This window comes from Daldinia decipiens, assembly GCF_022478715.1.
Source record: "Daldinia decipiens strain CBS 113046 unplaced genomic scaffold F4813scaffold_20, whole genome shotgun sequence".
Lineage (NCBI taxonomy): Eukaryota > Fungi > Ascomycota > Sordariomycetes > Xylariales > Hypoxylaceae > Daldinia > Daldinia decipiens.
Genome location: NW_026054563.1, coordinates 12,060 through 39,285, shown reverse-complemented (window position 1 = coordinate 39,285; position 27,226 = coordinate 12,060). Strand labels below are relative to the sequence as shown.

Genomic DNA, 27,226 nt, shown 5'->3' with positions numbered 1-27,226 from the left:
TACATTGTATTACCTCCCAGCCTGCATAGGTACATAATGATACATCATTGAGACAAGGCCCATAATTCTAAGAGGTAGTTTTCTGATTGGGTGATTCCCAAGCCTCTATAATCTTGGCCTAACAGTCATCACTTTCCTTAGGTAGTATCACAAAATCCTTTCTCGGAGTTAAGGCAACAAGGCTGGCGATATTGATTTCTGTTGGCAACACAGTGCATTCAATTCATTTATTACGCTGCATTCGTCTAACATGATTCTATTGACAGCAGCTCACCTCCCAATATCCCCGGAGACATCTATCACTCAGTCCCTCCCTGTTCTCAGACGTATGTAGAGTTGCGTGACTGAAGCTTTTAAGGCCTCCAACATAGACACAGCATCAAGACAACTCAACAGTACCTCAATAGACATGGCCCAATTCAATCATATCTTGGAACTGTTTGGTCGCTTCTCATTAGATGCGCAAACGAGCCCCGATATAGTGGCATGTGATCTACTTGCAAGCAAAATCCACGGTGCAACCATCCACCCAACCGATGTCCGATACAATGCTTCTACTACTGAGAACTGGTAGGTTTAATGCCATATCATGGTACGATGGTGATCTCTCATGCTTGCCTAGGTCACAAACTGCTTGGGAGTCACCAACTTGTATCTTCCAGCCCAATACCGTTCAGGAACTGCAGACCGCAGTCCCTATACTAGTTGACTCCAACGCAAGTTTTGCCATCCGATCTGGAGGCCATATGCCTGTTCCGCATGCTGCATCCATCGATGCAGGTGTGCTAATTGACATGTCAAGTATTGGCGGCACCCAATATGATGTTGAAAAGAACGTGGTGGTTATAGGTGCAGGGCAGAAATGGGGTGACGTTTACCCCGAACTTGACCAGTATGAAGTCACCGTTGCTGGGGGGCGGGTTCTATCTCCTGGTGTAGGTGGTCTAATCCTCGGATGTAAGTCTCAGCTACACTACTTCTAGTTACTAGATGCTAATCATCGAAGGCGGTATTTCTTATCTTTCAGACCTTTATGGGCTCGTCTGTGACAATGTACTCAATTACGAGGTGAGCATTTCAATGCTACAAGTCACATATGTTAGGATGTTAATAACTCCTAGGTTGTCCTTGCTGACGGTTCACTTGTAAATGCTAACAAAGAATCAAATGCGGATTTATACTGGGCCCTAAAAGGCGGTAGTAATAATTTTGGTAAATGGACAATGACAGCAGCATTCTCATTTAGTCAAGCTAACCTATATCCTAGGAATCGTGACCGCATTTACGCTCCAGGCGTATCCCATATTCCATATTTGGGGAGGGACAAAAGTCTACCCTTTTGAGGCATTGTCCGACGTGCTGGATGCATTAGCAGAGTTTCAAACAGATCCTAATAAGGACCCTTACGCACAATTTAACATTAATGCATATGTGACTAACACGACATTCGGGATTGTCATTGGTCTCACGTACCTGAAGCCTGAAGAAGCTCCTGCTGCGTTCGCCCCCTTTTTTCGACTTGACGAAAATTGGAATACAATCCTTGATACGACTGGTCTTAGGACAATTCATAACCTAATAAGCGAATACCCTATCCCATCAATCCCGCGGTATGCTTAAACTTGGAAATATCCTTAATCTATGGCTAATGATAATTGCAGGGTTGAATGGACTACTACAAGTTTCCAGCCGACTCAGTCATTGTACAAGTCCATAAGAGAGATATTCGCCACATCCCCCGCAGTAGACGAACTGAGAGGCTTAACTGCTGGGACTGGGATCTTCACTTTACAGGGCATTTCCGCTAGCGCTGTAGAGGCCGGAAAGCTTCACGGCGGAAACGCCTTAGGATTGGAACCAGTAGCGCAAACCTGGTTCCATACAGACATTGGCTGGTGGTTCCCAGAAGACGACGAGATCGCGCACAACGGCATACGGAGTTTGACTGACGAGGTTGAAGCACTGGCAAAGGCTCAGGGTAAATATCTTCGCTACATTTTTATGAACGACGCAAGCATTGATCAGCAAGTTATTGAACACTATGGGGAGGATAACGTAAGAAAGCTGAGGGAAGTGCAACAGAAATATGATCCAGGGGCAGTATTTCAAAGACTGGTGCCCGGAGGGTTTAAGCTACCTCATCTCTCCTAAAGCTTCTTTTAACAGGTACGCAGAGGGGCGAACATGGGACTCTTGAGTTTTCAAGAAGATACATTTAATTCTAATACACTTTTTAGAGAATTACGCTCCCCTTATTACCATTAAACACTACATGACTCATTATTTATGCTGCTTGACCGCTACCGGATATTGATGCGTAGGGCATCTCATCATTTTTTATTGTGGTTGTTTATAACAGCCGAAGATGCCGCATTGTAATTTAAATACATTCTACAATATATATGCTTAAAACAAAATCAGAATTGCGTATACCTTAATGGGACCTGGAATTCATATGATGGTCACCCATTCACCCTTCACGGCGTCCTTCCAGAACTCCGGTTGATCCCGAAACTCACACAATCCTACACGACGATACGTGTTATGCGGTGCCTTGGTCTCGGTTTCTTCGCCACGACGTACAGGGGTGATACATATACAGACAAGAGATTCAGGCCGTAGATCAGGGAAAGTAAGACTCCCAGCCTTCGGCGGCGGTTTCAGGCCGATACGAGCAACAACTAAACAATAAATATCGTCTCCGGTATCCTCCCAACTACTTGGAGCCCGTAATTCTGGCAAGGCGGATCCAATATCCTGAAATGCTTGAACTATCAATGAAGCCGCTGGCCACCTAGACTCTATCTCCCTATCTATTCGGGGTGGCAATGAACCAAACAAGGAACCTCGCGGCTTGTTCTTGTAGTGCCAAAGTTGATTGACCCAAGAGAACTTCCTTATAGTGCTCCTCATGGTAATACTGCCAGTTGCATGACTCTGGGATGGGCCGGACGTTTTGATATCTAAAGCCACGTCTGATGGCTCCCAGGTAATATCTGGGTCAACTATAGGATATTTTATCTTGCCGTTGATAGAAGCCCAAGTCCAGAATGGATAGTTTCCGTTCCTCGAGTTTCCTTCTGAGTTATCGGCGGCCCAAAGGAGGCTAGGGAAGAAATGCGAATTCTTCCATATCCCTACGACGAACTTATCTTGAAGAGCTCTTTCCATTATCCTACTCAAACCTAGGAATGCTGGAATCTTGTCTTCCTGTTTAGCCAGTACTCGTGAGCTGTATTCGGAGACTAAGCCTTGCCATGTTAGGTATGTTGATCTTCTTATATCAATATCTGTCTTGAGTGTGCCAAATGTGGGAGTGCTGCTGTAGCCAAGATCATTCTCATGGAAACGTCCTTGCGCAATACGCTTTTGCCGGCGCACCTGTGTACAATTTGTGTAGGTGATATGATACGGATTCGTGAAACTTTCAGGATCTGTATACGGATGCGTGATACCTTCGGGGTCTGATTCAGATCCATGGCAACTTAAGCACTCCCAATATAAGATTCCGGGACCCCAGTGAATTATCCTAGTGCTTAGAAACTGCCCCTGAAGTGCCCACGCCTGAAAGCTGAGCGGACCAGGCTTATAAAGCTCCTTTTCTCCATGGACCGGAAAAATAAAATAGCCATATTTATGTGTTTCTCTTACTGGTTTATGCTGTTTGGGAATACGCAAAGAGATCTGGACGGGACTAGGGGGGTAGTTCCAACGACGTGGACGGAACAACCCCCCCATAGAGTCTCGAGAGTCGTGAGCTGACAAGGTCACAGTTGCATTGGCGAATATAGTTTGCATCTGCGCTACTTCTCTTTCCTTGTCATTTTCGTCATCTTGTATAATGCATAGAGCATCAATCCAAAGAAAACGGAACCCCAACTGCCTTGTGGCTAGAACTGCGTCACGTAGTGTCGGTGGAAATAATCTGAGCGGGATCATGTTCATGTGGTCTAGAAGCGACTCCTTTGTTGTTTTGAGGTTGTCACAGCTACCGCAGCAATAGGAAAGACAAACGTACGGGGCATGCCTCCCGTTTCCCTGATAGAGTAAGGGCTCAGACGTTTCGTTTCCTACGTCAATGACTCGGGTAGGTAACATAGGGTTTTCATCCTTTGATTCATTACACTTCGAATGATGCAACCTGCAGTTCTCGAGCCAAGAACAAGCAGTTTCAAAAGCTCGAGCTGAACCTGTTCCTAGTTCGGTGTCGTCCGGATATTGCTGGTGGTCTATCATAAAAGAATCTGTGGACAGAGTTAGAGATTAGTGGTATTTAACGCTCTGCCATGATATCGACTATTAATCTTATAAGACGACACGGAGAGAACATACCAGACATACTATCGATTATCAAAGTCTCGGACTGGTTCTCGTGGTGTATGATAATCGTGGGACGCCATGATATTTCGCCTGGTAGTAGTATAATTTTGGGTGTTGTTCCGAACTTTGTATACTTCGCCGAACTTTGACCCGCCCATCTACCAGTTTTATGAACCAAAGCGTCCTCAAACAACGCACATAGACAGCATCCATCTATTGCAGACCGCCTAAGGGAGTCCCGGTCCGGGTAAAGTTCAAACGGATCTAAAATTTCCAGTGATAGCTGCCTCAGAAATGCGGCACATTGAACGCAGGTTGGAGCTCCCGGGACATTCTCTGGATTTGGCTTCTCTGCTATTCGAGATAGAATATCGAGAAATGTTTCGAGAAGCACCCGGCATGTTGATACGGAGCCTGTAGAGAACCCTTTCCAGGCGCAGAGAAACTCGGGGTGGCTTATAACGTGGAGATACGCTTCCCGATAGTCAGGTGAAGGAAATATACTATTGTCCGCTAGTAACGCCTGTGCCATTTCTCGTAGGTTAGTTGGTTCGACCTCCGAGTTGGGTATTTCCGAAAGTCGAGCACCAGACTTATAGAGAAAATCTATGATCGGCTCATTTCTCTCCAGTAGAGCAAGGTCAAGGATTGTCCACCCACCTGGGGCCAACTGCGTAAGACTCGCCCCTGCTTCCACTAGTATTTTCACCATTTTGAGATCCCAGGCCCTGATAGCCTCATGCAAGGGGACGATCCCAGAGCGAGATGTATACTTGTTGTGGGAGGACGAGTCCTCGGTTTCGGCATTGATATTTGCACCATTCTCGATGAGAAATTTAACTTTTTCATAATGGGAAGAAGTATACTTGAGTCGAAGCTTGCTAGGTGGGTTAAGAGCTTCGTGTAGCACTGTTCTCCCGAGTGCGTTGCATAGATCGATCCGAGCACCGCTCTCTAGCAAGAGAGCTGCCGCATCGTAATGTTGATGCCACAAAGATTTATGAAGCGGCGTGTTATAATTTGCCCAAGTACAATCAGGATCAAAACTACTAGGCACGAATCTCCCAATAGCAGGCGGGGTGACAACCTCGAATGCGTTCCATTGAACGTTAGGATCTAGACCTTGCTTCAGCGCCTTTTTCACATCGTCTATGCTACATTGTGAGCGTGAAATCTGCTGTTGAGGCTCGTTCCATATTCCCGTGCCATAATTGTAGGGTGGACAGAGAATCGCCATTGATGATCTGGCTTCAGGACACTTTTGTAGGTAATAGAGAAGTCTATGTTGTAGTTGTAAATGGTGAATGGGAATAAAATAAGAATCTAGACGAAGCCGGGAAATATGCCTCGAGGCATCTTTTAAGAAACATCTGTGCCACTTTGGGGGCTACGCATGTGGTGCTACACATTACATTGGTTAGCGTAAGATTCTTACCATGCATTTAGCGAGTAGATGGTTTGAAAGTTGTTGTTGTTGTTGTTGTGCTGTAAGAATCTAGAGTACCTATATCCTATAACTAACCCAAGCTTAAGAAAGTTTCTACATAAACAAATATTTCTATAGTACATATAGAAAACCCCCGAGAATCGTCGTTAAAATAAGCTCTCCCCGTTCTTTAAGGCTTACTATTATGTACCTATACTTGGCTACGACTCGGCATGCCTCAGTATTCTTGGCAAGCTTGGTCATATAAGAGATCGTGCACTGCGTCACTTGGCGGTTTGCATTTCCACAAATCCTACCCGTATAGCACTAAGAGGTACATTGGCAATCCTACAAGATCCCTAGGACTTCAGGAGACATAGGAAATGATAGGTAAGTAGGTACCTAGGAATCTTTACGTTTAATATTATTTACTCCCTAAGAACAATCTAACTATTATTAATCTCAATGACCGGCCCAGAATACACTTTCCGCGCCCAGACGGCATAGTATATCACGGACCAGATCAGCGTCGCTCCAACCATCAGAGCGCTCATGTTCATACTTTCGGCAGTAGGGTTGACATGAGTCGGCCAGAAGCTAAAGAATAACATGACGACGAGGAATGCACAGCCAAATGCGTTGACGATAGTTCCGAATGGTTCTGGGATTTTCATAGGGCCCCACGATAGGTTTTCGTGATTGGTGTTGGTCAACGCTGTGTTCTCCCGGTTATACGGTCGGATACCGCCAGTCAATCGGCGCCAGAGGAGAAGACTGTTTCCGATGAGGTATGCGCCGTCTAAGCCGTTTACAGTCAATGAAACGATGTCGTTGAACGCTACCGAGGAGCCTAGCGTGATAAGGGCTAGAAGGTAGGATATGATCGTCGTGAGAACGATTGCAATTACTGGAATCGACGTCTTAGGTTCAACCTTGGATTCGATGTTAGTCTGGTAATCAACCTTATAATGCTAGTGAAGATACTCACTTTGCTAATGTAGAACCAACCCGGCAAACCCCTATCTCGTGCGAAGGACCACGTCATTCGAGAGGCAGTAGCCATTAGGGATACCATAGCGAAAAGATTCAAGACTACAAGAATCGAAGCCATGGTCTGAGCGCCCTGTAGCGACCCTACGCCCTCTTGGAATATCGCCATGAAGGGGTATTTAGTGGGTGACTTTAGAGCAGAGTCTATGTCGCCGATGCAGAATAACAAAGCAAGGAGACTGCCAAATCCTAGAGTACCATTCAAAAGGACGGTGAAAATCATTGCTCGTGGGACAATGACGGATGCGTTCTGAATCTCTTCAGACATCTATAGAAAATTGTTAGTGGATCTGAAATAGGGGAAAGAGGGAGCTATTCAAATGTACTTACGTGCACAGCACCATCCGCGCCTATTTTCTGTTAGCCAAGCAATATCCTTGCACATGAGAAGGAGTAATGACATACCGAGGAAGTTGAACACAGCAGCTATCATGCCAAGCATAAAAGAAAGACCTTGCGTCGGCCACCCCCCTCCATTCGAGAAGGACGTAAAGACTTCTTCGGCACTCTTATGAGGGCTCAAGTAGACCAGCGGCACGAGAATAGCGAAGAACCCGAGGATATGAAGGATCAAAACGAGGCCTTCTACCTTTGGCAAGGCACTGCTCACAACCGTGTTGACGAACACCGCGAACGCGACAGAAGCGTACAGTAGCAGGAGTTTCTGCCAAGGCAGCGGTACGTAGTCCGGATTCCCCATCACAGCGACACCCTGGATGAGACCGGCAGCAAGATAACCCAGACTCGCGACAGCGGCTTGCCAGCCGATGACCGTCAACCAGCCTCATACAACTTAGCCCAAGCTTTTTGGTGAATAAGTGCATATTCAAACATACCGATGAAGTAACTCGTAAACTTGCGCCAATTGTTCGGCGCCAACATGTATACCCAGTGATATTGGCCTCCCGACGTCGGCGCCCTGCGCGGAGTGTCAGTTATCTCGAGCCTTGGTTGTGAAAGGCGATGCGCTTACATCGATGCCAGTTCACCCATAGTTGCGAAGACACAGAGCGTGCCAATCCAGACGATTATGAATCCGTATATAGATCCTGCTGAACCGCCATTCTCGTACGCTTGAAGGAAAAGCCTGTGGACATGGTTAGGTCTTAGGAAGAATGATGCGCGTGGCGGAGGGAGAGACATACACCAGCTCTCCTTCCCAAGTGTTCATAACCGTGCAGCTGAATCCGAGGATGGACATAAGAGCAAAGTTGCGCTATAAGACGAAATATCAATAATTAAGTACTTGTTTAGTGTCAACGGAAATAAACATCACGCATTACCTTAAGCACCGGGACTTTGCCAAGTCGAGTAAGAGTCTGGTTGTCGCGATCAATAATCGACTTCTTCCCTCCTCCCGTCGGCTCCATGTTGAGTTCGGTAGACGCCGCCTCATTGTCGTCGCGCTTAGTCGACTTGAGCTCGTAGTCGTCCGCCATCTTGGCTTATTAGTTGTGTTTCCTTCGCGTCCTACCCAGAGGGGCGACAAAGCTTCGCGGGTGTCTGTCTAGTTCTTTGCGACGGGCGGCGTTCGATGGGAGACAGAGGCATGGGATGGGAAGCGGGTAGACAGTAGTATTATGGGGGTAGGTATAGGTTATTAAGAAGATGTTCGAGCTTGAGGAGACGCGTGCATATACTCCTAGTGCAAGGTCTCAGCGCCGAGCTGAAACTGAGGGATTGAAATTATTGAAGCTTCCGAGCAGGGCCGTTGCTTTCGCATATCCTGTTCTAGAATAAAATGCTTGCGACGCCGGGGGTTAGCGTACATATCGGGCCACAGCCGTCGGTAACGGTTGATACGTACAGAAGAAGCGTTTTTCTTCGAAAAGAACATATGAACAAGGGAGGGTTACGCGATAACGGATACGACGTCGTCTTGCGCGGCCTAATACCTTCGGTCGTTAGCCGGAGATACTCTCTATTATGACCCCAGAAGAGCTTCTGATGTGGATGACCGTGCATGGCATCGGAAGGATTTCGTTCGGGTATGCTACTCGATTCGACAAACCACAGCCAATGCATGTCACGTAATAGAGATCCTACCCATTCAAGTCCCTACATATCGTATACCTAGTTCAAGTAAGCAGGATAATCTACTCTTTGGAGATGTATTCCTCTCCTGCTATATTTTGTGTTTTATATCTTATATTACAACCAATCTAAGATCTGCCTGGAAGTTCAGATCGTTAGTTATTTCCAGTCTCGGACATCTCAATAACTGGCCATAGATAATGGCGCAAAAAAGCCGCAGTTCGTACGAGAATCCGGTGGCGAAATCACAGTGGGAATACGTAGTATGTACCTACCTCATATGATTCGGCTGTGAACCTCGCCGCAATACAGGCATTAGTATTAGTATGACAGGTAATAAGCCATCGCGGGATGATTGCGGGATGACCCGCCGCCACTACGCGTTAGCGATATTGTAAGTACCGTCGCAGTTGAATGAAGCTATCAACAATGAGAAAAAAAAGATGAAATTTGATATTATCATAAAAGAGATCTTATTCGGCGTATTTACAGATTCGTACCCCCCTGATACATATTAGTTATTCGCCCGCCGGGGTCGGTGAACTCGTAACCCCCCAGCTCTTAACTTGCTTGATGAGCTTCGTCTGGCTAGAGCGGCTGCTAGCATCCCAATCAGGCGTTGTGTGCGCCGTTCCAACTGTAACCGAAGTAGTTACTTGAGAGTTTGGGATTCCAAGGTTACCCAACTCGTGCGATGTAGAATGCGTAGATTTAGATGCGCCGGAGCCATCTTGCTTTCGTCCGTACCCGTACGACTTTCCCGTGATATTCCCACGACGGCGAAGGTCGTCGCTTCGGATCATTCCGGATTCTAGACTGTCTAGGAACGGTTTTAGATACGGTGCGCTGGCAGTCATGATGCCCAGGTTTTGGGCCAGTGTCATTGCAACACCAATGAGCCAGTATGCAAATGTAGCGTCTTGGTGGTTAGATACTGTTTGAGACTCTATCATCTGCCAAATAAGCGCGGCGATAGTCCTGGAGTTTATATCAGTGCATGATTCTGAGATGCGATCCTTCTAGAGACTTACAAGATTCGAGTCGCAAAGCACGATATGACCGCAATCTTGCGCTTTAAATGAGTCTGCAGTTTCCACACGACCATAAATGGCAACCATATTAGAAAGAAATCAAGCAAGATATCGACCACGTTGATATAATCCCACATGGCATCTTGATCTATGCACTCATCCCCAAGAATTTCCCACGTTCCCGGTGTATCGCATTGGAATATCAACACCAAGATCGAGGTCAACGCCCAGGCGAGCGTAGCCCCGGTGAGTATCCACGTTAGGATCCTGTGGAAATTGATGGGTGATATGACTCTTATGAAAAATATAACGGAGAGTTTAGAGAAAGCCTGGCTCGCTATGAAAAGAATATTCGCCGCATAATAAGACTGGTTGGATGTTAGCGCTTGGGAGTTATTAATCTGACCTATGGAAGAGCCCGCGCACCTTCTGAAAGGATATAATATTGTCATCAGAGAGGGTATCTTGGTGTCGTCCCAGCCCGTTCCCAACCGCGATAGATGCCGCTATCGTTTGCGCAATACTAAAGACCTAGCGGAATTAGAATACCATATAATATCATTATCATCTTGACAGAGGCGACTCACCAGCGACGCTACAATCATGGTGTCGTCCAAATGGAACGACTTCGATACCCCCCATTTTGTCACGAGCCTGGTACAGACTAGAAGAAAACTACAGATGGCGAAGAACCATGATACCAAGTTAACCACCGACCCGTGGTTATCGGGGCTGTCGTGCAGGGAGACGTTCGTATCGGAGGAGTTCATTGAGCCGTGATCATGGTTCTCTATTGTCGTCTCTCGCCCATTCGGGTATGTCACATACTCTTACGAAATAGCGATGCGATCAAAAGATAGCCAAGATAATTTAGGTCAGATGGATTTTCGGCGGGCTGGCTATTGTAATTAACTCGGTAGTTGGCTGAGTGAGTGCCGTGCAGGTCTGCTACAGAAGGATTCAGGCGACCCAGACGTCTTCTAACACGAGCCGAGGGGCCAGCTCCTGTGCTGGATCTAGGTCATATTAGATGGCTGGCATTTCAGATGGGTGTTGTGTATGTACATCTGGGTAGGTTACAAGAAGAAGGTCTAATGCCGGGAGAAGAGAAAAGAAAAGAAGGAAGCGTTGCATTGAACACACGTTTTCTCTAGGACGATGCATGTGAGAAAAGAATGCCACGAGAGGAAGGTTGACTATCACCTTGGCTGCTACCAAAATGCACGCCGAGAGCGCCGTCATAGGGTGCTTTAGGTGCTAAGCATTAAGCTAAGCATTGAGCTAAGCATTGAGAATGTAACCATGAGTTAGGTCAGGTAGGCAGGTAGGTAGGTAAGATGTAACCTCCATAAGTAGGCGCAAAGACTTGTTATTGGTGGTATTTCGAATGTTGTAGCGTTACTTAGGTAGGTACGTTTGTCGAATAATAACGTTCTGTTGGATCAATCCATATACGAATGCGATTGGATAACAGGCCTTAGTCTACCTGAGTACATATACCTACCTAACCTACATACATCATGAGCAGGATTAGGTAGGTACGGTACGGTATACGGAAGAGAATACGACACGTGACGCCGTCCTACATCGGATCGGATCGGATCGGCCGCTATTATTAGGTAGGTACTTTGTTGGAGTTGGAGGGGAATGAATGTAAAGTGAACGCTTTACCTATCTCAAGTTTGATATTCAGCTTCAACTTGTACTTACACCGGCTTCCCACTCTATACCCCCTCGCTACCCCCATTCACCATGTCTTTGAAGCTCCACGAACTTACAGACGATGAAGACTTCAAGGCCATAAACGCCGCAGAACACGAGGCCTACAGTAACCCGTTCAATGGCGTCTTTGAACTCACCAAAGGCACCTCGCCCGAAGAGGCTTGTGCCCGTCAACTAGTCTGGCATAAGATACAGCCTGGGAGTCATTGGGTCTATGTTACCGACGAGTGTACTGGCCAAGTAATTGGGGGTACGCGATATATTATTTACGAGACAAATCCATACGCTGTCGAACAGCCCGCACGGAAGGCTTCTTGGCTACCTGAAGGTGCGTTGCAGATGAGTCAAGAGAGTGGAACGACATGTAGGTACTGAACAAGGATACCCACCAGGTCCCCTAAGACAGGTCGGGGATCATCTCCTCGCCTGCCTAGGAAAACATCGCCCAGTCATTATGAACAAGCCGCACATATGTAGGTTTCACTTATATGTATCTCTTGGCTTCGTGTGGCCGCTTACCACTCGGGAAATTATACAGTGATATCACTATGCTTTGTGCATTCAGCGCATAGGAAGCGGGGCGCCGCAAGTTTGATGCTGGAGTGGGGGACGCGAAAAGCAGATGAGCTCGGCCTGGAATCTTTCGTCGAATCTACCGAGATGGCCCGCCGCACGTACGAAAAGCAAGGGTTTTACGTTATTGGCGATTTCTACCTGGACGCCCAAGAAGAGAATCCGAGCAAGGAATTCATTGCGGAGAGAGAAAGGCTCGAGTGTCCTATCCATGGGTTCATCATGAAGAGGGATGCAAGGGATTCGAGGGATGCGAAATCTACCCAATAGAATATAGATATAGAATTACAGATATCCGGTGCTTGATTGAAATTAAACACGCCATACTGTTACATTCTGGCTCTTCCTACCCCAAGTCCCATAACCTGAGAATTACATGGATGCATCGAATCCATGCAATGATGCACATCGGCAACTCCTGCGAACGGAAAATGATATCTCGTAAACCTAAGGGTCTCGGGAAAATCCAAGTACGGAAACCGGCCAATCAGGGCTTGAGCCTGGCTTAGCGTATACCCTTTTCGGAATGCGGCATGATGCATCAGCCAATCAGAGCTTCGTATCGTAATAAGAAGCCTATCTGGAGCCCATCTCATAGCTTATCTACCTGTACTTGTTAAAGGATACCCTGGCTGCGTGGCCGTTTGTTTGTCTGAAGATCTTTCAAAGGCGAGTTACCAACGGTAGCGATTTGTGACTTAAGGTAGTAGGTAACTACCTAGATACCTGGGTAAAATGCGTATCACCCAACCAGTTCTCCTGAATGACCTATCTCCTGAATGACCTAGGCCGAGCATTTGAATGCTGCAGCCGAGACTTTCTCCCTTGGCATGACATTTCACACTTTGTTACTTGTACGTGATGGTAGCTACACACGTTAACACCAATCATTCCGCAATGGTCGAGTCCAGCGACCTATCCCCCGACGACGTCAAGTCGGCCGAGTTGGCAGAGGCCTCAAACGCAACCGAAAAAGTCCCCTCCCCCTCAATTTCGTCCAGGCCGATAGACGTGGATCGGGAAGGATCAGGAGCCGGGCAGGGGGGCCTTGTTGACTTCGGCGACGAGACAGACTTGTCAAATCCTCAAAATTGGTCCCCGAAGCTCAAATGGTCTCTAATTGTTTTAGTTTCCCTGTTGGATTTCGCAGTGCAAGTCTTGCCCGATCTTATATGCATAAGTTTAAGGTTGATTTTCTAACGTGACTTTTTCAGATCTCTAGCGACGATCATCTGTGCGCCAGTCGCACCCCAGATCTTGGCCGAGTTTAACGAGACAGACGACTTCTACATAACCTTCATCGTCTCGGTTTGGGAGCTTGGGGAAATTTTCGGCCCGCTCATCGTCGCGCCTCTTTCTGAGCTCTACGGACGATTGTATATTTACCATGCCGGCAATATCCTCTGCATTGTATTCTCGGCCGCTTGTGCCTTGAGTACTAATATCCAGATGTTAGTAGCATTCCGCTTCCTGAATGGCTTAGCAGTTGTGTCTACGGCGCTCAACCCCAGCATTGTTGGTGACCTCTTCCGGGTTGAGCAGCGAGGAAGCGCCATGTCAATAGTAGGTCTTGCTACGATGATGGGGCCCGTCGTCGGTCCTATTATAGGAGGTTATCTTGGCGGCGCAATGGGATGGCGATGGTGTTTCTGGCTCATCACCATCCTGTGCGGCTTTCTCGAGATAGGCTTTTTGCTCTTGTTACGTGAAACCTATTCCGTACAGATCCTCAAAGGCAAAGCAAAGCGGCTTCGTAGGGAGACGAATAACCCTAACATAAGGTCTAAGTACGAAACAGAGCACACGGCGCTACAGCTGCTTCAAAATGCGTGTATACGACCTTTGACACTACTTTTCACGTCGCCCATTTTATTTTTAATGTCCCTATACGTTGCTGTGGTTTATGGATATCTCTACCTCGTTATGACAACTATCACCACTGTCTTCGAATCCGTTTATAACTTTTCATCAACCGTAGTCGGCCTCAGCTTTCTAGGACTTGGTGAGTTGTAACTTAGAGTCGAACCGTCACAGTTTTTGCTAACGTCTACGTAGGTATTGGTTGCGTGATTGGTGTTTTCTTTTGTCGAGCGACGCTCGATCTCTGGGTTCGTCGTCAGGCCAAATCCGGACAGGTTCAACCTGAACAGCGTCTTCCTCCTGTTATATTCGGCGGGTTTATTCTTCCTGTTGGCCTGTTCATGTACGGTTGGACAGCCGAGGCTCACACGCACTTCTTGGCGCCAATAATCGCTACCGGAATCTTGGGCATGGGCCTTGTTTCCACTACAATTCCGGTGCGAAGCTACCTAGTTGACGCATTTGGAATATATGCTGCAAGTGCAATTGCCGGGTGTGCTGTATTGAGAAATCTTGGTGGAACATTTGTTCCACTCGCAGGGCCACCGTTGTATCAAAAGCTAGGGCTCGGCTGGGGCAATTCAGTGTTGGGTTTTATTGCGTTAGCCTTCATACCCGTCCCGCTGCTCTTGATGAGATATGGTCAAGCATTGAGATCAAGGGACAAGCGCAAATTCGAAGGGTAAAAAAAAAAGTCGAAATATCCCGTTATGGTTTTCAGTTCAATCTCTTGGTCTAGACGTAGAGTTTTTGATACACACCTCCATTAAATACCTATCTACCTATGTATATCTAGGTAGGTAGGTATATGTACCTATATATACTTACCTACTATGTTCATCTTTGACTAGGGTTATTGCGCTATATTCTATAATCTTACGTATAAGACGCTATATACAGGGATAAAATAAGGTTGGAAATATCCCTACAGCTGTCACTGGGGTGTTCATACATACAGACAAGACAGAATATTCAAACACAGCTCGTTAAAGATTCAAGCTGCATTGTGTCTGTATACGAGTGCTATTCAGGGTTCTGGATACTATCCAGATACCTAGTGCTGCCGTAGGCTTGATGGATAAACGTTAGAACACTTCAACAGGGCCTCCAACACGCAGCGGGTGTGGCATTTGCGGATTACTACAGTGCTGACCTCCATTACCTCCTCCCCCCACGGTCAGATGATTACCGACGTTGCGTTGCATCGCGTCGATGTGTGGCACGGCCCGGAAGGATTGTGCAGGGACATAGTATTCAAATGGAGCACTATGTACGAAGTATGTATGTTGTAGTTCTTCCAGAGCATTAGTTGCCACTTTTGCTTTTGCATAACCCATTTCAATTTGCCTTCCGTAACGTCGGGGATAAGATCTTCTGTCTCGCTTTTTCTTACTTGATCAAGCTCTCTTACCTAGATCTGCTTGATCTAAGTTCCATGGGTCAATCCTGAAGGTCCCTAACGGCGATCCGATTTTGCGCTCTGGAACAACGGGTATCGTACCGATGGCACAGCACAATGCATCTCGCAGCTTATAACGTCCCACAATCATGAAAGGTCTTTCGACTCCCACGGCATTTCCTTTTGGTTGATTGGTGCTACAGGCGCCACAACTGAAGGATAATAACGTACTCCGACAATTTTGATTATGTAGAGGTGAGGGTCGGCGTGTATCACATCTATACGATAGCAAGTGAGGGCATCTTCCGAGGCATAAGCTGCCCGGTGGGGTGTTCTCTTTTGATCATGACCGAACATATGCTGTACCACGCAATATATAGAGCCTAGCAAGCATCGACGAGAAGCTAGAGCCAGCACCCATCCCATACGGTTGAGACAATACGTCAAGTCACCATAATAAACTCCGAGGGCACATATATGAGGTTTTTTAGTTAGAACACAGTCAACCCCGTCGATAGCTGCCTACGGTATATGTTCAAGTTTCAAGACATGTAGGCATGAGAGGAGGGATATAGATATATCAGAACTGGGGTATCGTATTAGATGCGATATTTCATCACATATCCGAACTTAGCGGACATGCTTGATTTGGCCTATGTACCTAGATCTTAATCAAACCAACTGAATTTCTTCTCTTCAATAGGCTTCCAGTCCTCACCCTTTCCAAAATACTTCCGTGCCTTTTCTAACTCGGGGGTACCCTCCTGACAGAACCTGAATCTCGGAAGCTGGCTTGGCTGATTATCCTCGAAGGTGCCGTTTCCATAGCGGTAGCAGCTCGGGTACGTCTGCGTCCATTTCTCCAATGCATCCCAGTTACGACACTTGTGCGTTTGATATACGGCCGAATTATGAGGAGTCGAAACGTTTGTAGCGCGGAGCGTGTCGTCCGCTTGGCACTTAATATCGGCAAGCAGCTGGTCCAAGCAGTGGACTACGTGTCCGTTCGATATCGATGGAGGGTTTCCCATTCGGTAGTCTCTAAAGGCTCGATAAACTTGTTTCTGCGAGGATTTTAGCATGTAATTGGCTGAAACGGTCTGGGTCCCATACGATGCAGTGTAAGCTGTGATAAGCGTTCACGAAATAGAGAGATTTGCTAGAATCCCAAGGAAAAGTTGCGCCTTCGTCCAAGCCTTTCTCCACCGCCCATAACTTAGGTACAGCGACGACACCCGGGTCGAAGTCCAGGCTGTCCCAAAGGCGATCCCGTACATCATCGTCAGGATCTGTGTAAGCGCCTTTCTGGTTCCAAAACACGTCTATTTCGCCTTCTTTTAACCCGGCTAGAGGAATACGTAAGTAAAGTTACTTCAGGTTCCTAGGAGAGGTAATAACGATACCATATTTTGTTCGCCATGTTCCCGACTCGCACCGAGCATTATGTGAGAGCAATACCTTGTAGAGGCTGATCTGCAAGATATTCAAAGAAAGCGAGAGAGCAATAAGTATTATTAGAACCAGGTTAAACCGATTCGACCGTTTGGTGACTTTTGCCGTGTTCGTAGGATGTTGGTTTTCGAGGCCTTGAATTTCTTCGCTTATATCTTCGCCCATCAAGGGCTTATACTCATGTTTTTCAGACATTGCAACTGAAGAGCACTAGCCTAGACACGACTTTTGTTCGCTATATCGAAGAAACTACAGACACAAGAAATGAAGGGGAATCCTTTTAGGATCAAGTAAATGTAAAGAAGATGGGGCAAGTCAAGAAGTCCTGTCGTGCGAGTATAGACATCAAGTACCTCCCAATGGAACGGTTGCGGATGATCATTCCGTATAAGGTGTCCAGGGTGTCATCGGCACTGGGCTTGCATGAGGCGGGATCCAGATCATTGAGATAATAGGGAATCACATGGTAGCACAGATATGCGCCGCCGTCGCATTGAAGACCAAAACCACATAACAATCGCCAACCATATGCCAAGGCAGACAACGGAATGTTCCTTTCGATGTGACGGCGGCATTTCCTCGTAGCGCCTTCGTCTTGCATAGACACGTCTATCCAACTCCAGCACAGCCAATAGTTTCATCTAGACCATTAACGCCTGTGGCTCGAGGAGTATTTGACCCACTCCTGTGCGGACAATCACATATCACCTACTTTTATTTCTGCGAACCCAACTTTTGGAAATTCTTCAGCATATATTGGCATCCTCCCGAACTTACGGTTGGCCAAGAACTCCAGGGCCACGGATACTAAAACAACTTGCAACTCGAACATATCATACTGAGATAACACAATATTTCCTTGCTCACGAACGAATTGTATCCCTAATCAACATGTTTCTGAGCAAGTCTCTCCTAATGACATGTGCCATTATATCAGCAGCAACGGCGCTTCCATTCAGTAAGTTAAGCACTTGACACATAGAAAAAAGTAGTCATATTCAATAGAGACTAACCATTTTTTAATAGAAGCAGCAATCGTTGAGAGCTCTCTCGTTACTAGGTGGGATGGGGCAGTCAATGAACCTCCAGTTATCGCCAAGCGGGAGGAATTGGTAAACGAACCTCCGGTCATTGCTAAGAGGGAGGAGGACATAGTCAACGAACCCCCAAGCATTGCTTAACTGGATGCTGCTACTACGAGTTGGATTTCATCCAGTAAAATGGACATGTTATGGACGACAGAGGGCTTTTATATTACTGCTGTATGTACCTAAATGCATTTACGTAAAAGTAGCATATGTAAATGGGAAATAGGTCATCTTTGCTTCTCTCATGTTCAACTTCCCATGATAAATCTAGCTTCTGTGGATTTGAATTCGTTCTTGACACATGCTTTGCATATTCCCACTTAAGCCGCGTAGCCATGCAGATAACTAGTTCTGGTAGAGTCTTGATAAACCCGCCCACAGTGGTACCTGGATAACTTACTTCTCCTACAGTGTTGGTTTGAATCCGCTGGACAGGTAGTCATTAACACTTGGTTCAAAGAATGTGATTCTTTCCTTTAAAGAGTATAGGAAAAAGCAGAAGGAACAACTTCAGCTGAGTTGTAACCCTTTTATACTGACACGTGGTCCCAACAGCATGCGAGGATCGCCGTTGGACCTCGAAGGCAGATCGAGGCCGGGAGGTGGGTCGAACAAAATAGATATACACACCGCTACAGGTTTACAGGGTTCGATGTATGGTGGAATACGCATATGCATCGTCCCAGATACAGTCAAGCGTGAACCAGATTCGGATAGCTATCTCAGGCATAGCTAAGTAGGCCTTACCGAGAACTCATAATACATTTTATAAACTATATTCGGGCTCTCAGGCGTGCCTTTATTACACTATAAAGTCAGATCTAACTTATTTACCTTGTCCAAAGGACATGATAGTGTTTCCATTTCGATAATATTACGCTCAAAGGTAGACTTAATACCTTTCAGTTGGGATTCTATATATGTGAACAATATACGGTAGAGCATACTATTTGGGCAAGTTGACACGTGTGCGATAGCAGTCGTAGATATAACCTATTGTACAGAGAGCCCCAAGTTAAGACTAAGATTGGATCTCTAAAGAAAAGGTCTTTATGATTCTGCATAGTACCCACTCGTGCCGATCCATCTTAAATCTCGGGTCTAATGTTAACTTGCTCGAGCCTGTAGACACGTATACCGATTATTTCCATTCTTGTGTAATTCTTCTATATATCATCCTTACATACCCCGTCTACCACAACCATCACCCCAACCAGATAGTAGCAAGCTCCTTAATATACCGAGGATAAAAGTCCTCCGGGACCTTAGCGCTGTCCCTCTCCTTAAACGTATCATAGAACCTCCTCAGATTTCTCAACTCCGAATCCGCTACCAGATCGACCCCATACAGTTCCTTTGAGAACTACAGAAATGAGAAAAAGACACAGTCTGTTATGGTGATTTTCTCGGCTTCGGAACTATCTCTTTTAAATCGGCCCTCCGAGTATGGCTTGAGAAGTATCATGTTCCTCCTTGCGATTCCCGTAGCCATACTCGATGCAACCGGGTTTGTAGGCTCCACCTCAAGGAGGAGTTTGCTACATTTATGACAAGCAAGTCCAAACATAGGTGTAGCTTCGTCTGCCAACGCAAGGATATTGAACAGGAGTTGGTATCTCCTGCAGAGTATGGCATATCACTTCAACGTCTAGATCCTCGTGAAAGGCCCTAAACAGCTGATGATAGCACTATACTCTGGAAGAACTGTAAAGATCTACTGATCGGATAGGATATATAAGATAAATGCGCAAGATAGAGCCATAAGCGATAAATATGGGAAAGTAACGAATGTGTCTATATTGAATGCATAACTGAATGATGATGATCGTGGCTATCTGATCAGAAGAATACGACGAATATTAGACCTTTATATGGCCTGTGACCTAAGATTACATAATAATACCCTTGCTCTTGGCGATGTGGCACCACACCAGTTCAATATCTCTTGTCGTCGCTCTACTACGCATATTGTTCCCTCGCATGGAGGCCTTCGTAACGGCTGCGATATCCCGTTGCCAGTTTTCCTCCGGATTGTCGAATATATCCTTGAAGTAATCTAGAACCGCCACGGACTACTTGATGAAAGTTCCATCTGGCAAGGCTAGAATAGGTACGGTGCCCTTTGGTTTTCTTGGTGCTATCATCTCAGCAGTGGGGGATATGGTCACCACTGTGACTTCAATGTATGGGGAGTTGAGGAGCCCCTTTTCGTAAAGGTGGATGAGTATACGACGAGGGTGGAGGCCCCATGTGAAAAGAAAAAGCTCTAGGTGCGCCATCGTTTTCTTAAAATCCAATTCATAATTCTGTTCCGCTAGAGATATATAGATCCTCCAGAAACTCTTAAAAGCGGTGCTTGATTCCATTCTTAAATGCAGCTCCCCCAGTCCACTACTATATATATAGCCAACCACTTTTATAGACCTGTCTTCAAGTCAGAATGTTTCCGAAACTAGGCTTACTTTCGATGTCCTAACCTAAGTGATCACGCGCGATGAAAGTATTTCTATCTATAGCTACCTAGGTACCTTAAATAATTATTATTTACGGTGCGATGTCATATTCCTGTGAGACGTAACAGCTTAACTCCTCTTTATAAGCACAATAATCCAATGTTGGTACCCAATTACAATTTCAAGAGAACAATGAAAAGATCATGGAAGAACGAATAAAGTCTTACCAGTTTTCTTGACTGTCTCTTAACTATAAAGGGGTTTGTCTTATACTACCCGTGTAGCTACCGATAGAAGCGGAGAACCTCGGCATAGCTCCGCTCCGCTGGAGTCATCTCGGCAACGGCACCGAGTCCGAGGTCGGACGAGTCTGTCTGCGGAACAAGTAACCCGGGTTATGCATAGGTACGGACTTGTGCATTGCAAATTTAACCATCAGAATCCCATGTTTGAACACTCAAAACTAGCATCTCTTTATTCCGTGCCGCAATAGTCTTATTAACCAACATAACATGGCCGAGACATCAGCAGCTCAACCTCCTCCCGATACCAAACTCTACGTCGAAGCCACCGAGGCCCGAAAGTTCGTCGAGGGTGTCCTCGCGGGGAACGGCGTGCCGGAGCCCAACGCCGCCATCGTAGCGCGATGCCTCGTGGCAGCGGACTTGCGGGGCGTCGATACGCACGGCATCAACCGGATCCCGTCGTACATGGCGCGAGTGCGCAACGGCGTGCTAGACGCTACCGCGTCCCCAGACGTCTCCAAAGTCACACCCGTCGTCGCGCAGGTCGACGGGCGCAACGGCTTCGGATTCCTGGCGGCGGAGGTCGGGATGCGCACGGCCTGCGACATGGCGCGCGAGTTCGGCATCGGCATGGTCAGCGTCAAGCACTCGAACCACTTCGGCATGAGCGCCTGGATCGTCCAGCAGGCTATCGACGCCGGCATGATGAGTCTGGTCTTCACGAACTCGAGCCCCGCGCTGCCTGTGTTCGGCGGTAAGAGCAAGCTTATGGGCGTGTCGCCTATTGCTTGCGGCGCTCCTGGGGGAAAGGAAAAACCGTTTATACTGGATATGGCGCCATCTGTGGCAGCTAGGGGCAAGATTTATAAGGCTAAGAGAAGGGGCGAGAAGATTCCTTTGGACTGGGCTTTAGATGCTGGAGGGAGACCGACGGATGATCCGGCTGCGGCTTTGGAGGGGGTCATGCTTCCCATGGGAGGCCCTAAAGGCTCGGCACTGGCTATAATGATGGATGTATTCTCAGGGGTATTGTCAGGTGAGAAAACTATCGTGTAGCATACGTATTTACTCCAGCTTCTTCTAATCTTGATGCATAGGCTCGGCATTCGCAGGCGGAGTTACAGGTCCATACGACCCAAGCAAAGCATCAGACGTCGGCCACTTCCTCGTCGCTATCAAGCCCGACCTGTTTATGAGCCTCGATGAGTTCCGAGAGAGGATGGACTTTCTGTACCAACGAGTTGTTGGCTCGGATAAAGCCGCCGGGGTCGAGCGGATATACTTCCCGGGAGAAATCGAGCAGTTGACGCAGGAGCAAAGGGAGAAGACGGGAATCCCGTTGGTGCAAGCTGAAGTCGATGCGTTAAATGAGGAGGCAAAGAAGATCGGAAAACCACTTCTGGTTATTAGAGACTAATAAACCCTTGGAAACCATGGGTATTGTATTGTGGCAGGTTATATGGTATCTCTACCTCCCAATTCATAAATATACTGCTTTCCATGGCGCCCCCGACGACGGCCTTCAATACATGGCTTACAATAACACAGTAAATATTTCTACGTGATTTAGGTAATTATCACCCCGACCTTTCAGCACGTAAAAAGTCAAAATCCGCCCCTTGATCCGCCTCGTTAACCGACCTCATATACAAGCCCCTATACCCTCTCATCTTCTCCCTCGCCTTCCAAGGGTGTTTTGAACCAGCCTTCTCCACTTCCACACGCCTATCCCCCCTCCTACGCTCAATTTCCTCATCGCTAATTTCCACCTGCAAAAGCCGCTTCTCTGCGTCACACGTAATCACATCGCCATCCCTCACGATCCCCAACACGGACTCTGGGTTCGCCGCTTCTGGGGAGACGTGTAGTACGATGGTACCACCGGCAGTACCGCTCATCCGTCCGTCCGAAACTCGCAACATGTCCGTGACTCCGCGCGCTGCTAGTTTCCGCGGGATCGGCACTAATCCTGCCTCTGGCATCCCTGGGTTTCCCACCGGTCCGATGTTCTGCAGCACTAGCACGCTGTCGGGCGAGACCTCTAGGTTCTCATCATCGATACGTGCTGCTAGGTCCGCGGACCCGGCAAATACTACGGCTCTCCCGGAATGCTTGAGGAATCGGCGGTCTTTGGACGCACTCGCTTTCATGACAGCGCCCCCGGGTGCGAGGTTACCGCGTAACACAACTATCGAGGAGGCCGGATAAAGGGGAGTGTCGAAGGGTTGGATACAGCGTAGTTCCTGAGGTACTGGTATTGAGCGCTCGCTATCCAGTGCTTCACCCAACGTCTTCCCGGAGACCGTCATCGCGTCCAAGTGTAGGAGTGGTCTCAGTTCCCGTAGCAGCGCAGCCATGCCGCCTGAATTATGGAAATCGGTCATGTAGTTAGAACCACTGGGTTTGAGATCTACAAGGAGAGGAGTGCGGCGCCCGATCTCGTCGAAGGTATCAAGAGTGATTGTTCCCGCAACGTCAGGGTGCCGGTTAATAATAGCCATTAAGTGCACCACGGCGTTAGTAGAACCACCAATAGCTTGTAGTACAATGATAGCATTGAGGAACGACTCTCGTGTTAGTAAGGCTTGCGGTTTTAGCTTGTCGCCGGCTGAAATGATCTTCACAGCAGTAGCACCCGTCTCTTCCGCAATTCGTAGTCGGGCTGATGATACGGCTGGTGCTGTTGCCCCTTTAAATGGCATGAGGCCGAGTCCGACTAGAATACACGCCACTATAAAGCTGTTCAGTTAGGGAGCAAACAGCGAAAAGGGGCAATAAACAAATCTTGAAACCCCCTTACTTGTACTCGCCGTGCCCATAACTCCACATGTGCCAGCCTATTTTCCATATTCAGCACATCTCAAGACATGACCTCTAACAGATATCCATAGCACTTACAGTCGGCGCAAGTTCCTCATTCAACGCCGCGATCTCCTCGATATCAATAACGCCAGCCCGAAAGCTCGCCCAGTTATTCCGACAGTCAGTACACGCCCCGATCCGGACTCCCTTGTGGCTACCCGGCATCATCGGCCCCGTAACAAGATGCAGGATCGGCTTGTTCGCCGATATCCCACCCATGAGCTGCGCCGGCGTCGTCTTATCGCATCCTGTCGTTCGGCTCAGCACATACCTATAAGCAAGCACGCCTCAGACAAAATCATAAACAAATATACTCACCTCCCACCAACACCACCGCATCAACCGGCTGCGCCAGAATCATCTCCTCGGTATCCATGCTCATCAAATTCCTAAGGTACATGCTCGTCGGCGCCGCAAATGACTCGTGCAAGCTAATCGTCGGGAAATCCACCGCTAGCCCCCCCGCAAGTTGCACTCCTCTTCGCACCGCATCTATAAGCTGCGGCACGTTGGCATGGCACGGGTTGAATCCGGAGAATGTGTTCACGATGCCAACAATCGGCCGCGACAGTGCGTCCTCCGAATATCCTAGCGCCTTGATGAACACCTTGCGCAGGAACAGCGAGAAGTGCGCGTCGCCGTACGACGTCAGTCCCTGCCGCATCCCCTGCCGCGAGTCGATCGCCTGTGACAGGTTATAATCCCCGTTGAGCTCCGCATCCGCTTGGAACTTGTCCTTGTCGTCCTGAGTGCTTGGTGACATAATTAAGTCGATAACACAGAAGAAAGTTTATAGAATATGTTGTGTAGGTATAAGTTGAAATTACAACCCAATAGGATAGCTTGCATTTAGTATTATTCATTGACCTGCTTTTATCCCCCTCCAGCAACTATATTAGTATGCGGGACCCCGACCTTGGAGAATCGCGTTAAATACTACCGATAGCTGCGGGGGGTCACTAAGGTCACATCACGACATATCCACGAAGAAGCACCTTACCTAAAGAGAACCGAAAGGTATTCGTTTTAGAACGCCATCTACGGAGACAGAAGAAGACTCTAAAAATAACAAAGATAAAATGGTTAACGTGAGACATTAAATTCATTGTGCTTTCATCCCTGTTGGGTCCCTTTTTCCCTAGTCTACATGCAAATACGCCGCCAACCAGCCGATGGTGGTTGTTTTTCGTGAGGGGAAGGGGATATAGTGGGTAACAGGACCATGGAAGCGTAAGACCATCCTGGAAGACTTTTATGTTTTCCCTCGTGTCTCACCAAGCCGAATGAACCATCAAGTCCTATTTTCCCCCTCTGGATGCCAATGTCAATCCAGCGCAGATGTGCATCAAAAAACACCAATGGGAGACTCTAGGGACCCTAGCCAGCCGCCCATCTATAATCCATGACCTAATTCGCCAAATAATGAGAGACTCCTTTATCGGGAGGACATAGCCTTGGTTACAAGTCTCTTCAGAGCTAGCTCCTTCTTTTTCAGGTCATCAGCGGTGGACTCTTCAATCTCGAGCTGACCCATAGCATCGCTAAGAGACTGCTCGATCTTGTCCTTCTGGCCACGCTTGAACTTGAGGGACATGGTGGGGTCAGAGATAATCTCCTCAACGCGGCTGATGTAGGACTCGAGCTGCTGCTTAGCCTCGAATCGTTTACTGAAAGCCTCGTCGCTGTTCTTGAACTTCTCGGCATCTGTAAAGTGGAGAGTTAGCTATGCTCTAGCGGCTCGAGTGACACAGGAATAAGACTTACCGGTGATCATACTCTCAATCTCAGTGGACGAGAGCTTACCCACCGAGTTGGAGATGGTGATGTTGGCACTGCGACCAGAGGTCTTCTCAGTGGCAGTAACCTTCAGGATACCGTTAACATCGACCTCGAAGACGACCTCAAGAACGGCCTCTCCGGCACGCATTGGGGGGATGGGTGCCAATGTGAACTCTCCAAGGGAAGTGTTGTCTTCGCAGTTGACACGCTCACCCTGGTAAACGGGGAACTGCACGGTCTGCTGGTTGTCGGCAACAGTGGTGAAAGTTCGCTTCTTGATCGTGGGAACGGTCTGGCCACGGGTAACGACAGGAGCAAAGATGTTACCCTCCATGGCAACACCGAGGGATAGAGGGACAACGTCCAAAAGGAGAAGGTCGGAGGTGTCGGCCGAGGTGGCCTTGCCGGAGAGGATACCGGCCTGGACGGCAGCACCGTACGCAACAGCCTCGTCAGGGTTAATGCTCTTTTCGAGCTTCTTACCATCAAAGAAATCACTGAGAAGCTTCTGAATCTTAGGGATACGGGTAGAGCCACCAACAAGCACGATCTCGTCAACAGCGCTCTTCTCGACGGCAGCATCCTTTAGGACCTGGGCAACAGGCTCTAATGTGCCGTTGAAGGCCTTGGCGTTTAGGTCTTCGAAACGAGCACGGGTGATCTGAAGGAAGAAATCATCGCCATCGAAAAGCGAGTCGATCTCAATGGTGGTCTGGGCACCGTTGGAAAGGGTTCGCTTGGCACGCTCACAAGCAGTCCGAAGTCTTCGGAGGGCTCGCGGGTCACCAGAGATGTCCTTCTTGGTCTTACGCTGGAACTCCTTCTTGCAGTGGTCAAGAAGATTGGTGTCGAAGTCCTGTCCACCAAGATGGGTGTCACCAGCGGTGGCCTTGACGGTGAAAACACCGCCCTGGATGTTAAGAAGCGATACATCGAAAGTACCACCACCAAGATCGTAAATAAGGACGTTACGCTCTTTGTTGGACTTGTTGGCGCCTAAGCCGTACGCGATAGCAGCGGCAGTAGGCTCGTTGATAATACGGAGCACGTTAAGTCCAGAAATGGAACCAGCATCTTTGGTGGCCTGACGTTGGTTGTCGTTGAAATAAGCCGGGACGGTGACGACGGCCTTCTCAACCTTCTTTCCGAGCTTGACCTCGGCAATCTCCTTCATCTATAAAGATTGCATTAGAGTCTGTTATTCAGCACTATACGTGGTGGTGTTGAATTACCTTGGTGAGGACCATGGCAGAGATTTCCTGAGGAGAGAAAGTCTTTGTCTCTCCCAGGTATTCGACCTGGACGAGAGGGTTGGTACCCTGCTCGACGACCTTGAAAGGCCATGATTCAATATCCTTCTTGACGATGGGGTCGTTGAAAGGTCGGCCAATCAGACGCCTGTCGCAAAACAAATTAGCTGTGTGGTCCCGGGAGAGAAAAGAGAGAAATTCTGGGGCGCGGGGTCAAAACGTACTTGACATCGAAAACGGTGTTTCGCGGGTTCATAGCAGCCTGGTTCTTGGCAGCCTCACCAATCAAGCGCTCCTTCTCGTTGAAGGAGACATAAGAAGGGGTAGTAAAGCTACCCTGCTCATTGGCAATGATCTCGACATTGTTGCCCTCGTAGACAGCGACACAGGAGTAGGTCGTGCCTATTATTCACAAAGGTGATAGATGTTAGTGGGTGCCCATCGTAGCATAAGATTTCCCAACAGGTCATAATGCGACAGAATGACATGTCAAGGTGCGGGGTGAATGGTGAAGAAAAGATTGTGGAAACTTACCCAAATCAATGCCGATGGCACCGTCGTAGACTTCTTCCGCCATTGTGAGGGTTCTTTTCAACTGAACAAGTTCACAGATACAGTTGGGTGTTGCGGGAAGAAATTGTTCTGGAGACGATGGACCAGAAGGTAAGGGTATGGAGGGGAT

General features: G+C 47.7%; 13 protein-coding genes across 13 annotated transcripts; 5 read left to right on the top strand and 8 right to left on the bottom strand.

Annotated features, from left to right (window-relative positions):
* Positions 1–134: 134 nt before the first annotated feature.
* Positions 135–2,337, top strand: F4813DRAFT_112098 (putative FAD-binding oxidoreductase). The gene is made up of 7 exons (XM_049238518.1): positions 135–570; positions 623–957; positions 1,007–1,068; positions 1,122–1,212; positions 1,268–1,610; positions 1,662–2,166; positions 2,238–2,337. The coding sequence occupies exons 1-6, from the start codon at positions 410–412 to the stop codon at positions 2,149–2,151; spliced, it is 1,482 nt and encodes a 493-aa protein (XP_049098781.1). The 5' UTR covers positions 135–409; the 3' UTR covers positions 2,152–2,166; positions 2,238–2,337.
* On the bottom strand, positions 2,302–5,624 carry F4813DRAFT_112107 (uncharacterized protein). The gene is made up of 2 exons (XM_049238519.1): positions 4,333–5,624; positions 2,302–4,244 (listed from the first exon to the last, which is right to left on the bottom strand). The coding sequence occupies exons 1-2, from the start codon at positions 5,555–5,557 to the stop codon at positions 2,452–2,454; spliced, it is 3,018 nt and encodes a 1,005-aa protein (XP_049098780.1). The 5' UTR covers positions 5,558–5,624; the 3' UTR covers positions 2,302–2,451.
* Positions 5,625–5,628: 4 nt separating this feature from the next.
* On the bottom strand, positions 5,629–8,698 carry F4813DRAFT_361942 (amino acid transporter). Its single transcript, XM_049243570.1, has 8 exons — positions 8,080–8,698; positions 7,942–8,012; positions 7,770–7,883; positions 7,633–7,715; positions 7,202–7,579; positions 7,127–7,146; positions 6,735–7,064; positions 5,629–6,678 (listed from the first exon to the last, which is right to left on the bottom strand). Exons 1-8 carry the CDS (start codon positions 8,233–8,235, stop codon positions 6,193–6,195), a joined length of 1,638 nt encoding a protein of 545 aa, XP_049098779.1. The 5' UTR covers positions 8,236–8,698; the 3' UTR covers positions 5,629–6,192.
* A 650-nt stretch (positions 8,699–9,348) lies between these two features.
* Positions 9,349–10,631, bottom strand: F4813DRAFT_390158 (uncharacterized protein; the record flags this gene model as incomplete). Its single annotated transcript, XM_049246967.1, has 4 exons — positions 9,349–9,808; positions 9,862–10,229; positions 10,288–10,392; positions 10,449–10,631. The coding sequence occupies 4 exons, from the start codon at positions 10,629–10,631 to the stop codon at positions 9,349–9,351; spliced, it is 1,116 nt and encodes a 371-aa protein (XP_049098778.1).
* A 727-nt stretch (positions 10,632–11,358) lies between these two features.
* F4813DRAFT_112058 (uncharacterized protein) lies at positions 11,359–12,517 on the top strand. The gene is made up of 3 exons (XM_049238517.1): positions 11,359–11,911; positions 11,976–12,056; positions 12,122–12,517. The coding sequence occupies exons 1-3, from the start codon at positions 11,614–11,616 to the stop codon at positions 12,424–12,426; spliced, it is 684 nt and encodes a 227-aa protein (XP_049098777.1). The 5' UTR covers positions 11,359–11,613; the 3' UTR covers positions 12,427–12,517.
* Positions 12,518–12,819: 302 nt separating this feature from the next.
* F4813DRAFT_361934 (MFS multidrug transporter) lies at positions 12,820–15,020 on the top strand. The gene is made up of 3 exons (XM_049243569.1): positions 12,820–13,307; positions 13,371–14,158; positions 14,212–15,020. The coding sequence occupies exons 1-3, from the start codon at positions 13,018–13,020 to the stop codon at positions 14,700–14,702; spliced, it is 1,569 nt and encodes a 522-aa protein (XP_049098776.1). The 5' UTR covers positions 12,820–13,017; the 3' UTR covers positions 14,703–15,020.
* Positions 15,021–15,457: 437 nt separating this feature from the next.
* Positions 15,458–15,962, bottom strand: F4813DRAFT_112012 (uncharacterized protein). The gene has a single exon (XM_049238516.1). The coding sequence runs from the start codon at positions 15,839–15,841 to the stop codon at positions 15,563–15,565; it is 279 nt and encodes a 92-aa protein (XP_049098775.1). The 5' UTR covers positions 15,842–15,962; the 3' UTR covers positions 15,458–15,562.
* Positions 15,963–17,297, bottom strand: F4813DRAFT_112011 (uncharacterized protein). Its single transcript, XM_049238515.1, has 3 exons — positions 16,819–17,297; positions 16,529–16,761; positions 15,963–16,479 (listed from the first exon to the last, which is right to left on the bottom strand). The coding sequence occupies exons 1-3, from the start codon at positions 17,060–17,062 to the stop codon at positions 16,084–16,086; spliced, it is 873 nt and encodes a 290-aa protein (XP_049098774.1). The 5' UTR covers positions 17,063–17,297; the 3' UTR covers positions 15,963–16,083.
* A 461-nt stretch (positions 17,298–17,758) lies between these two features.
* Positions 17,759–18,048, top strand: F4813DRAFT_390154 (uncharacterized protein; the record flags this gene model as incomplete). Its single annotated transcript, XM_049246966.1, has 2 exons — positions 17,759–17,825; positions 17,894–18,048. 2 exons carry the CDS (start codon positions 17,759–17,761, stop codon positions 18,046–18,048), a joined length of 222 nt encoding a protein of 73 aa, XP_049098773.1.
* A 982-nt stretch (positions 18,049–19,030) lies between these two features.
* On the bottom strand, positions 19,031–19,634 carry F4813DRAFT_361929 (uncharacterized protein). The gene has a single exon (XM_049243568.1). The coding sequence runs from the start codon at positions 19,520–19,522 to the stop codon at positions 19,319–19,321; it is 204 nt and encodes a 67-aa protein (XP_049098772.1). The 5' UTR covers positions 19,523–19,634; the 3' UTR covers positions 19,031–19,318.
* A 948-nt stretch (positions 19,635–20,582) lies between these two features.
* On the top strand, positions 20,583–22,150 carry F4813DRAFT_111821 (putative malate/L-lactate dehydrogenase). Its single transcript, XM_049238513.1, has 2 exons — positions 20,583–21,689; positions 21,751–22,150. Exons 1-2 carry the CDS (start codon positions 20,921–20,923, stop codon positions 22,068–22,070), a joined length of 1,089 nt encoding a protein of 362 aa, XP_049098771.1. The 5' UTR covers positions 20,583–20,920; the 3' UTR covers positions 22,071–22,150.
* Positions 22,151–22,230: 80 nt separating this feature from the next.
* On the bottom strand, positions 22,231–24,278 carry F4813DRAFT_390152 (dihydroxy-acid and 6-phosphogluconate dehydratase; the record flags this gene model as incomplete). Its single annotated transcript, XM_049246965.1, has 4 exons — positions 22,231–23,384; positions 23,454–23,490; positions 23,552–23,763; positions 23,834–24,278. The coding sequence occupies 4 exons, from the start codon at positions 24,276–24,278 to the stop codon at positions 22,231–22,233; spliced, it is 1,848 nt and encodes a 615-aa protein (XP_049098770.1).
* A 305-nt stretch (positions 24,279–24,583) lies between these two features.
* On the bottom strand, positions 24,584–27,121 carry F4813DRAFT_397107 (hsp70-like protein; the record flags this gene model as incomplete). The annotated part of the gene is made up of 5 exons (XM_049247907.1): positions 24,584–25,219; positions 25,280–26,468; positions 26,527–26,692; positions 26,769–26,946; positions 27,079–27,121. 5 exons carry the CDS (start codon positions 27,119–27,121, stop codon positions 24,951–24,953), a joined length of 1,845 nt encoding a protein of 614 aa, XP_049098769.1. The 3' UTR covers positions 24,584–24,950.
* Positions 27,122–27,226: the final 105 nt, after the last annotated feature.

Excerpts from the sequence above, each read along its gene's own strand:
- F4813DRAFT_112098 (XM_049238518.1), top strand. The coding sequence starts at position 410 with ATGGCCCAATTCAATCATATCTTGGAACTGTTTGGTCGCTTCTCATTA. Across the intron at positions 571-622 it reads GCTTCTACTACTGAGAACTG|GTCACAAACTGCTTGGGAGT; the intron begins GTAGGTTTAATG and ends ATGCTTGCCTAG. Across the intron at positions 958-1,006 it reads AGGTGGTCTAATCCTCGGAT|GCGGTATTTCTTATCTTTCA; the intron begins GTAAGTCTCAGC and ends TAATCATCGAAG.
- F4813DRAFT_112107 (XM_049238519.1), bottom strand. The coding sequence starts at position 5,557 with ATGGCGATTCTCTGTCCACCCTACAATTATGGCACGGGAATATGGAAC. Across the intron at positions 4,245-4,332 it reads GATAATCGATAGTATGTCTG|ATTCTTTTATGATAGACCAC; the intron begins GTATGTTCTCTC and ends CTCTGTCCACAG.
- F4813DRAFT_361942 (XM_049243570.1), bottom strand. The coding sequence starts at position 8,235 with ATGGCGGACGACTACGAGCTCAAGTCGACTAAGCGCGACGACAATGAG. Across the intron at positions 7,147-7,201 it reads TGCTGTGTTCAACTTCCTCG|GCGCGGATGGTGCTGTGCAC; the intron begins GTATGTCATTAC and ends AACAGAAAATAG. Across the intron at positions 7,065-7,126 it reads GCGCGGATGGTGCTGTGCAC|ATGTCTGAAGAGATTCAGAA; the intron begins GTAAGTACATTT and ends AATTTTCTATAG.
- F4813DRAFT_112058 (XM_049238517.1), top strand. The coding sequence starts at position 11,614 with ATGTCTTTGAAGCTCCACGAACTTACAGACGATGAAGACTTCAAGGCC. Across the intron at positions 11,912-11,975 it reads GGCTTCTTGGCTACCTGAAG|GTCCCCTAAGACAGGTCGGG; the intron begins GTGCGTTGCAGA and ends GATACCCACCAG. Across the intron at positions 12,057-12,121 it reads TATGAACAAGCCGCACATAT|TGATATCACTATGCTTTGTG; the intron begins GTAGGTTTCACT and ends GAAATTATACAG.
- F4813DRAFT_361934 (XM_049243569.1), top strand. The coding sequence starts at position 13,018 with ATGGTAGCTACACACGTTAACACCAATCATTCCGCAATGGTCGAGTCC. Across the intron at positions 13,308-13,370 it reads TCCCTGTTGGATTTCGCAGT|ATCTCTAGCGACGATCATCT; the intron begins GCAAGTCTTGCC and ends TGACTTTTTCAG. Across the intron at positions 14,159-14,211 it reads CCTCAGCTTTCTAGGACTTG|GTATTGGTTGCGTGATTGGT; the intron begins GTGAGTTGTAAC and ends ACGTCTACGTAG.
- F4813DRAFT_112012 (XM_049238516.1), bottom strand. The coding sequence starts at position 15,841 with ATGGGATGGGTGCTGGCTCTAGCTTCTCGTCGATGCTTGCTAGGCTCT.
- F4813DRAFT_112011 (XM_049238515.1), bottom strand. The coding sequence starts at position 17,062 with ATGTCTGAAAAACATGAGTATAAGCCCTTGATGGGCGAAGATATAAGC. Across the intron at positions 16,762-16,818 it reads AACATGGCGAACAAAATATG|CCGGGTTAAAAGAAGGCGAA; the intron begins GTATCGTTATTA and ends GTATTCCTCTAG. Across the intron at positions 16,480-16,528 it reads ATCACAGCTTACACTGCATC|AAACAAGTTTATCGAGCCTT; the intron begins GTATGGGACCCA and ends AAATCCTCGCAG.
- F4813DRAFT_361929 (XM_049243568.1), bottom strand. The coding sequence starts at position 19,522 with ATGTTTGGACTTGCTTGTCATAAATGTAGCAAACTCCTCCTTGAGGTG.
- F4813DRAFT_111821 (XM_049238513.1), top strand. The coding sequence starts at position 20,921 with ATGGCCGAGACATCAGCAGCTCAACCTCCTCCCGATACCAAACTCTAC. Across the intron at positions 21,690-21,750 it reads ATTCTCAGGGGTATTGTCAG|GCTCGGCATTCGCAGGCGGA; the intron begins GTGAGAAAACTA and ends CTTGATGCATAG.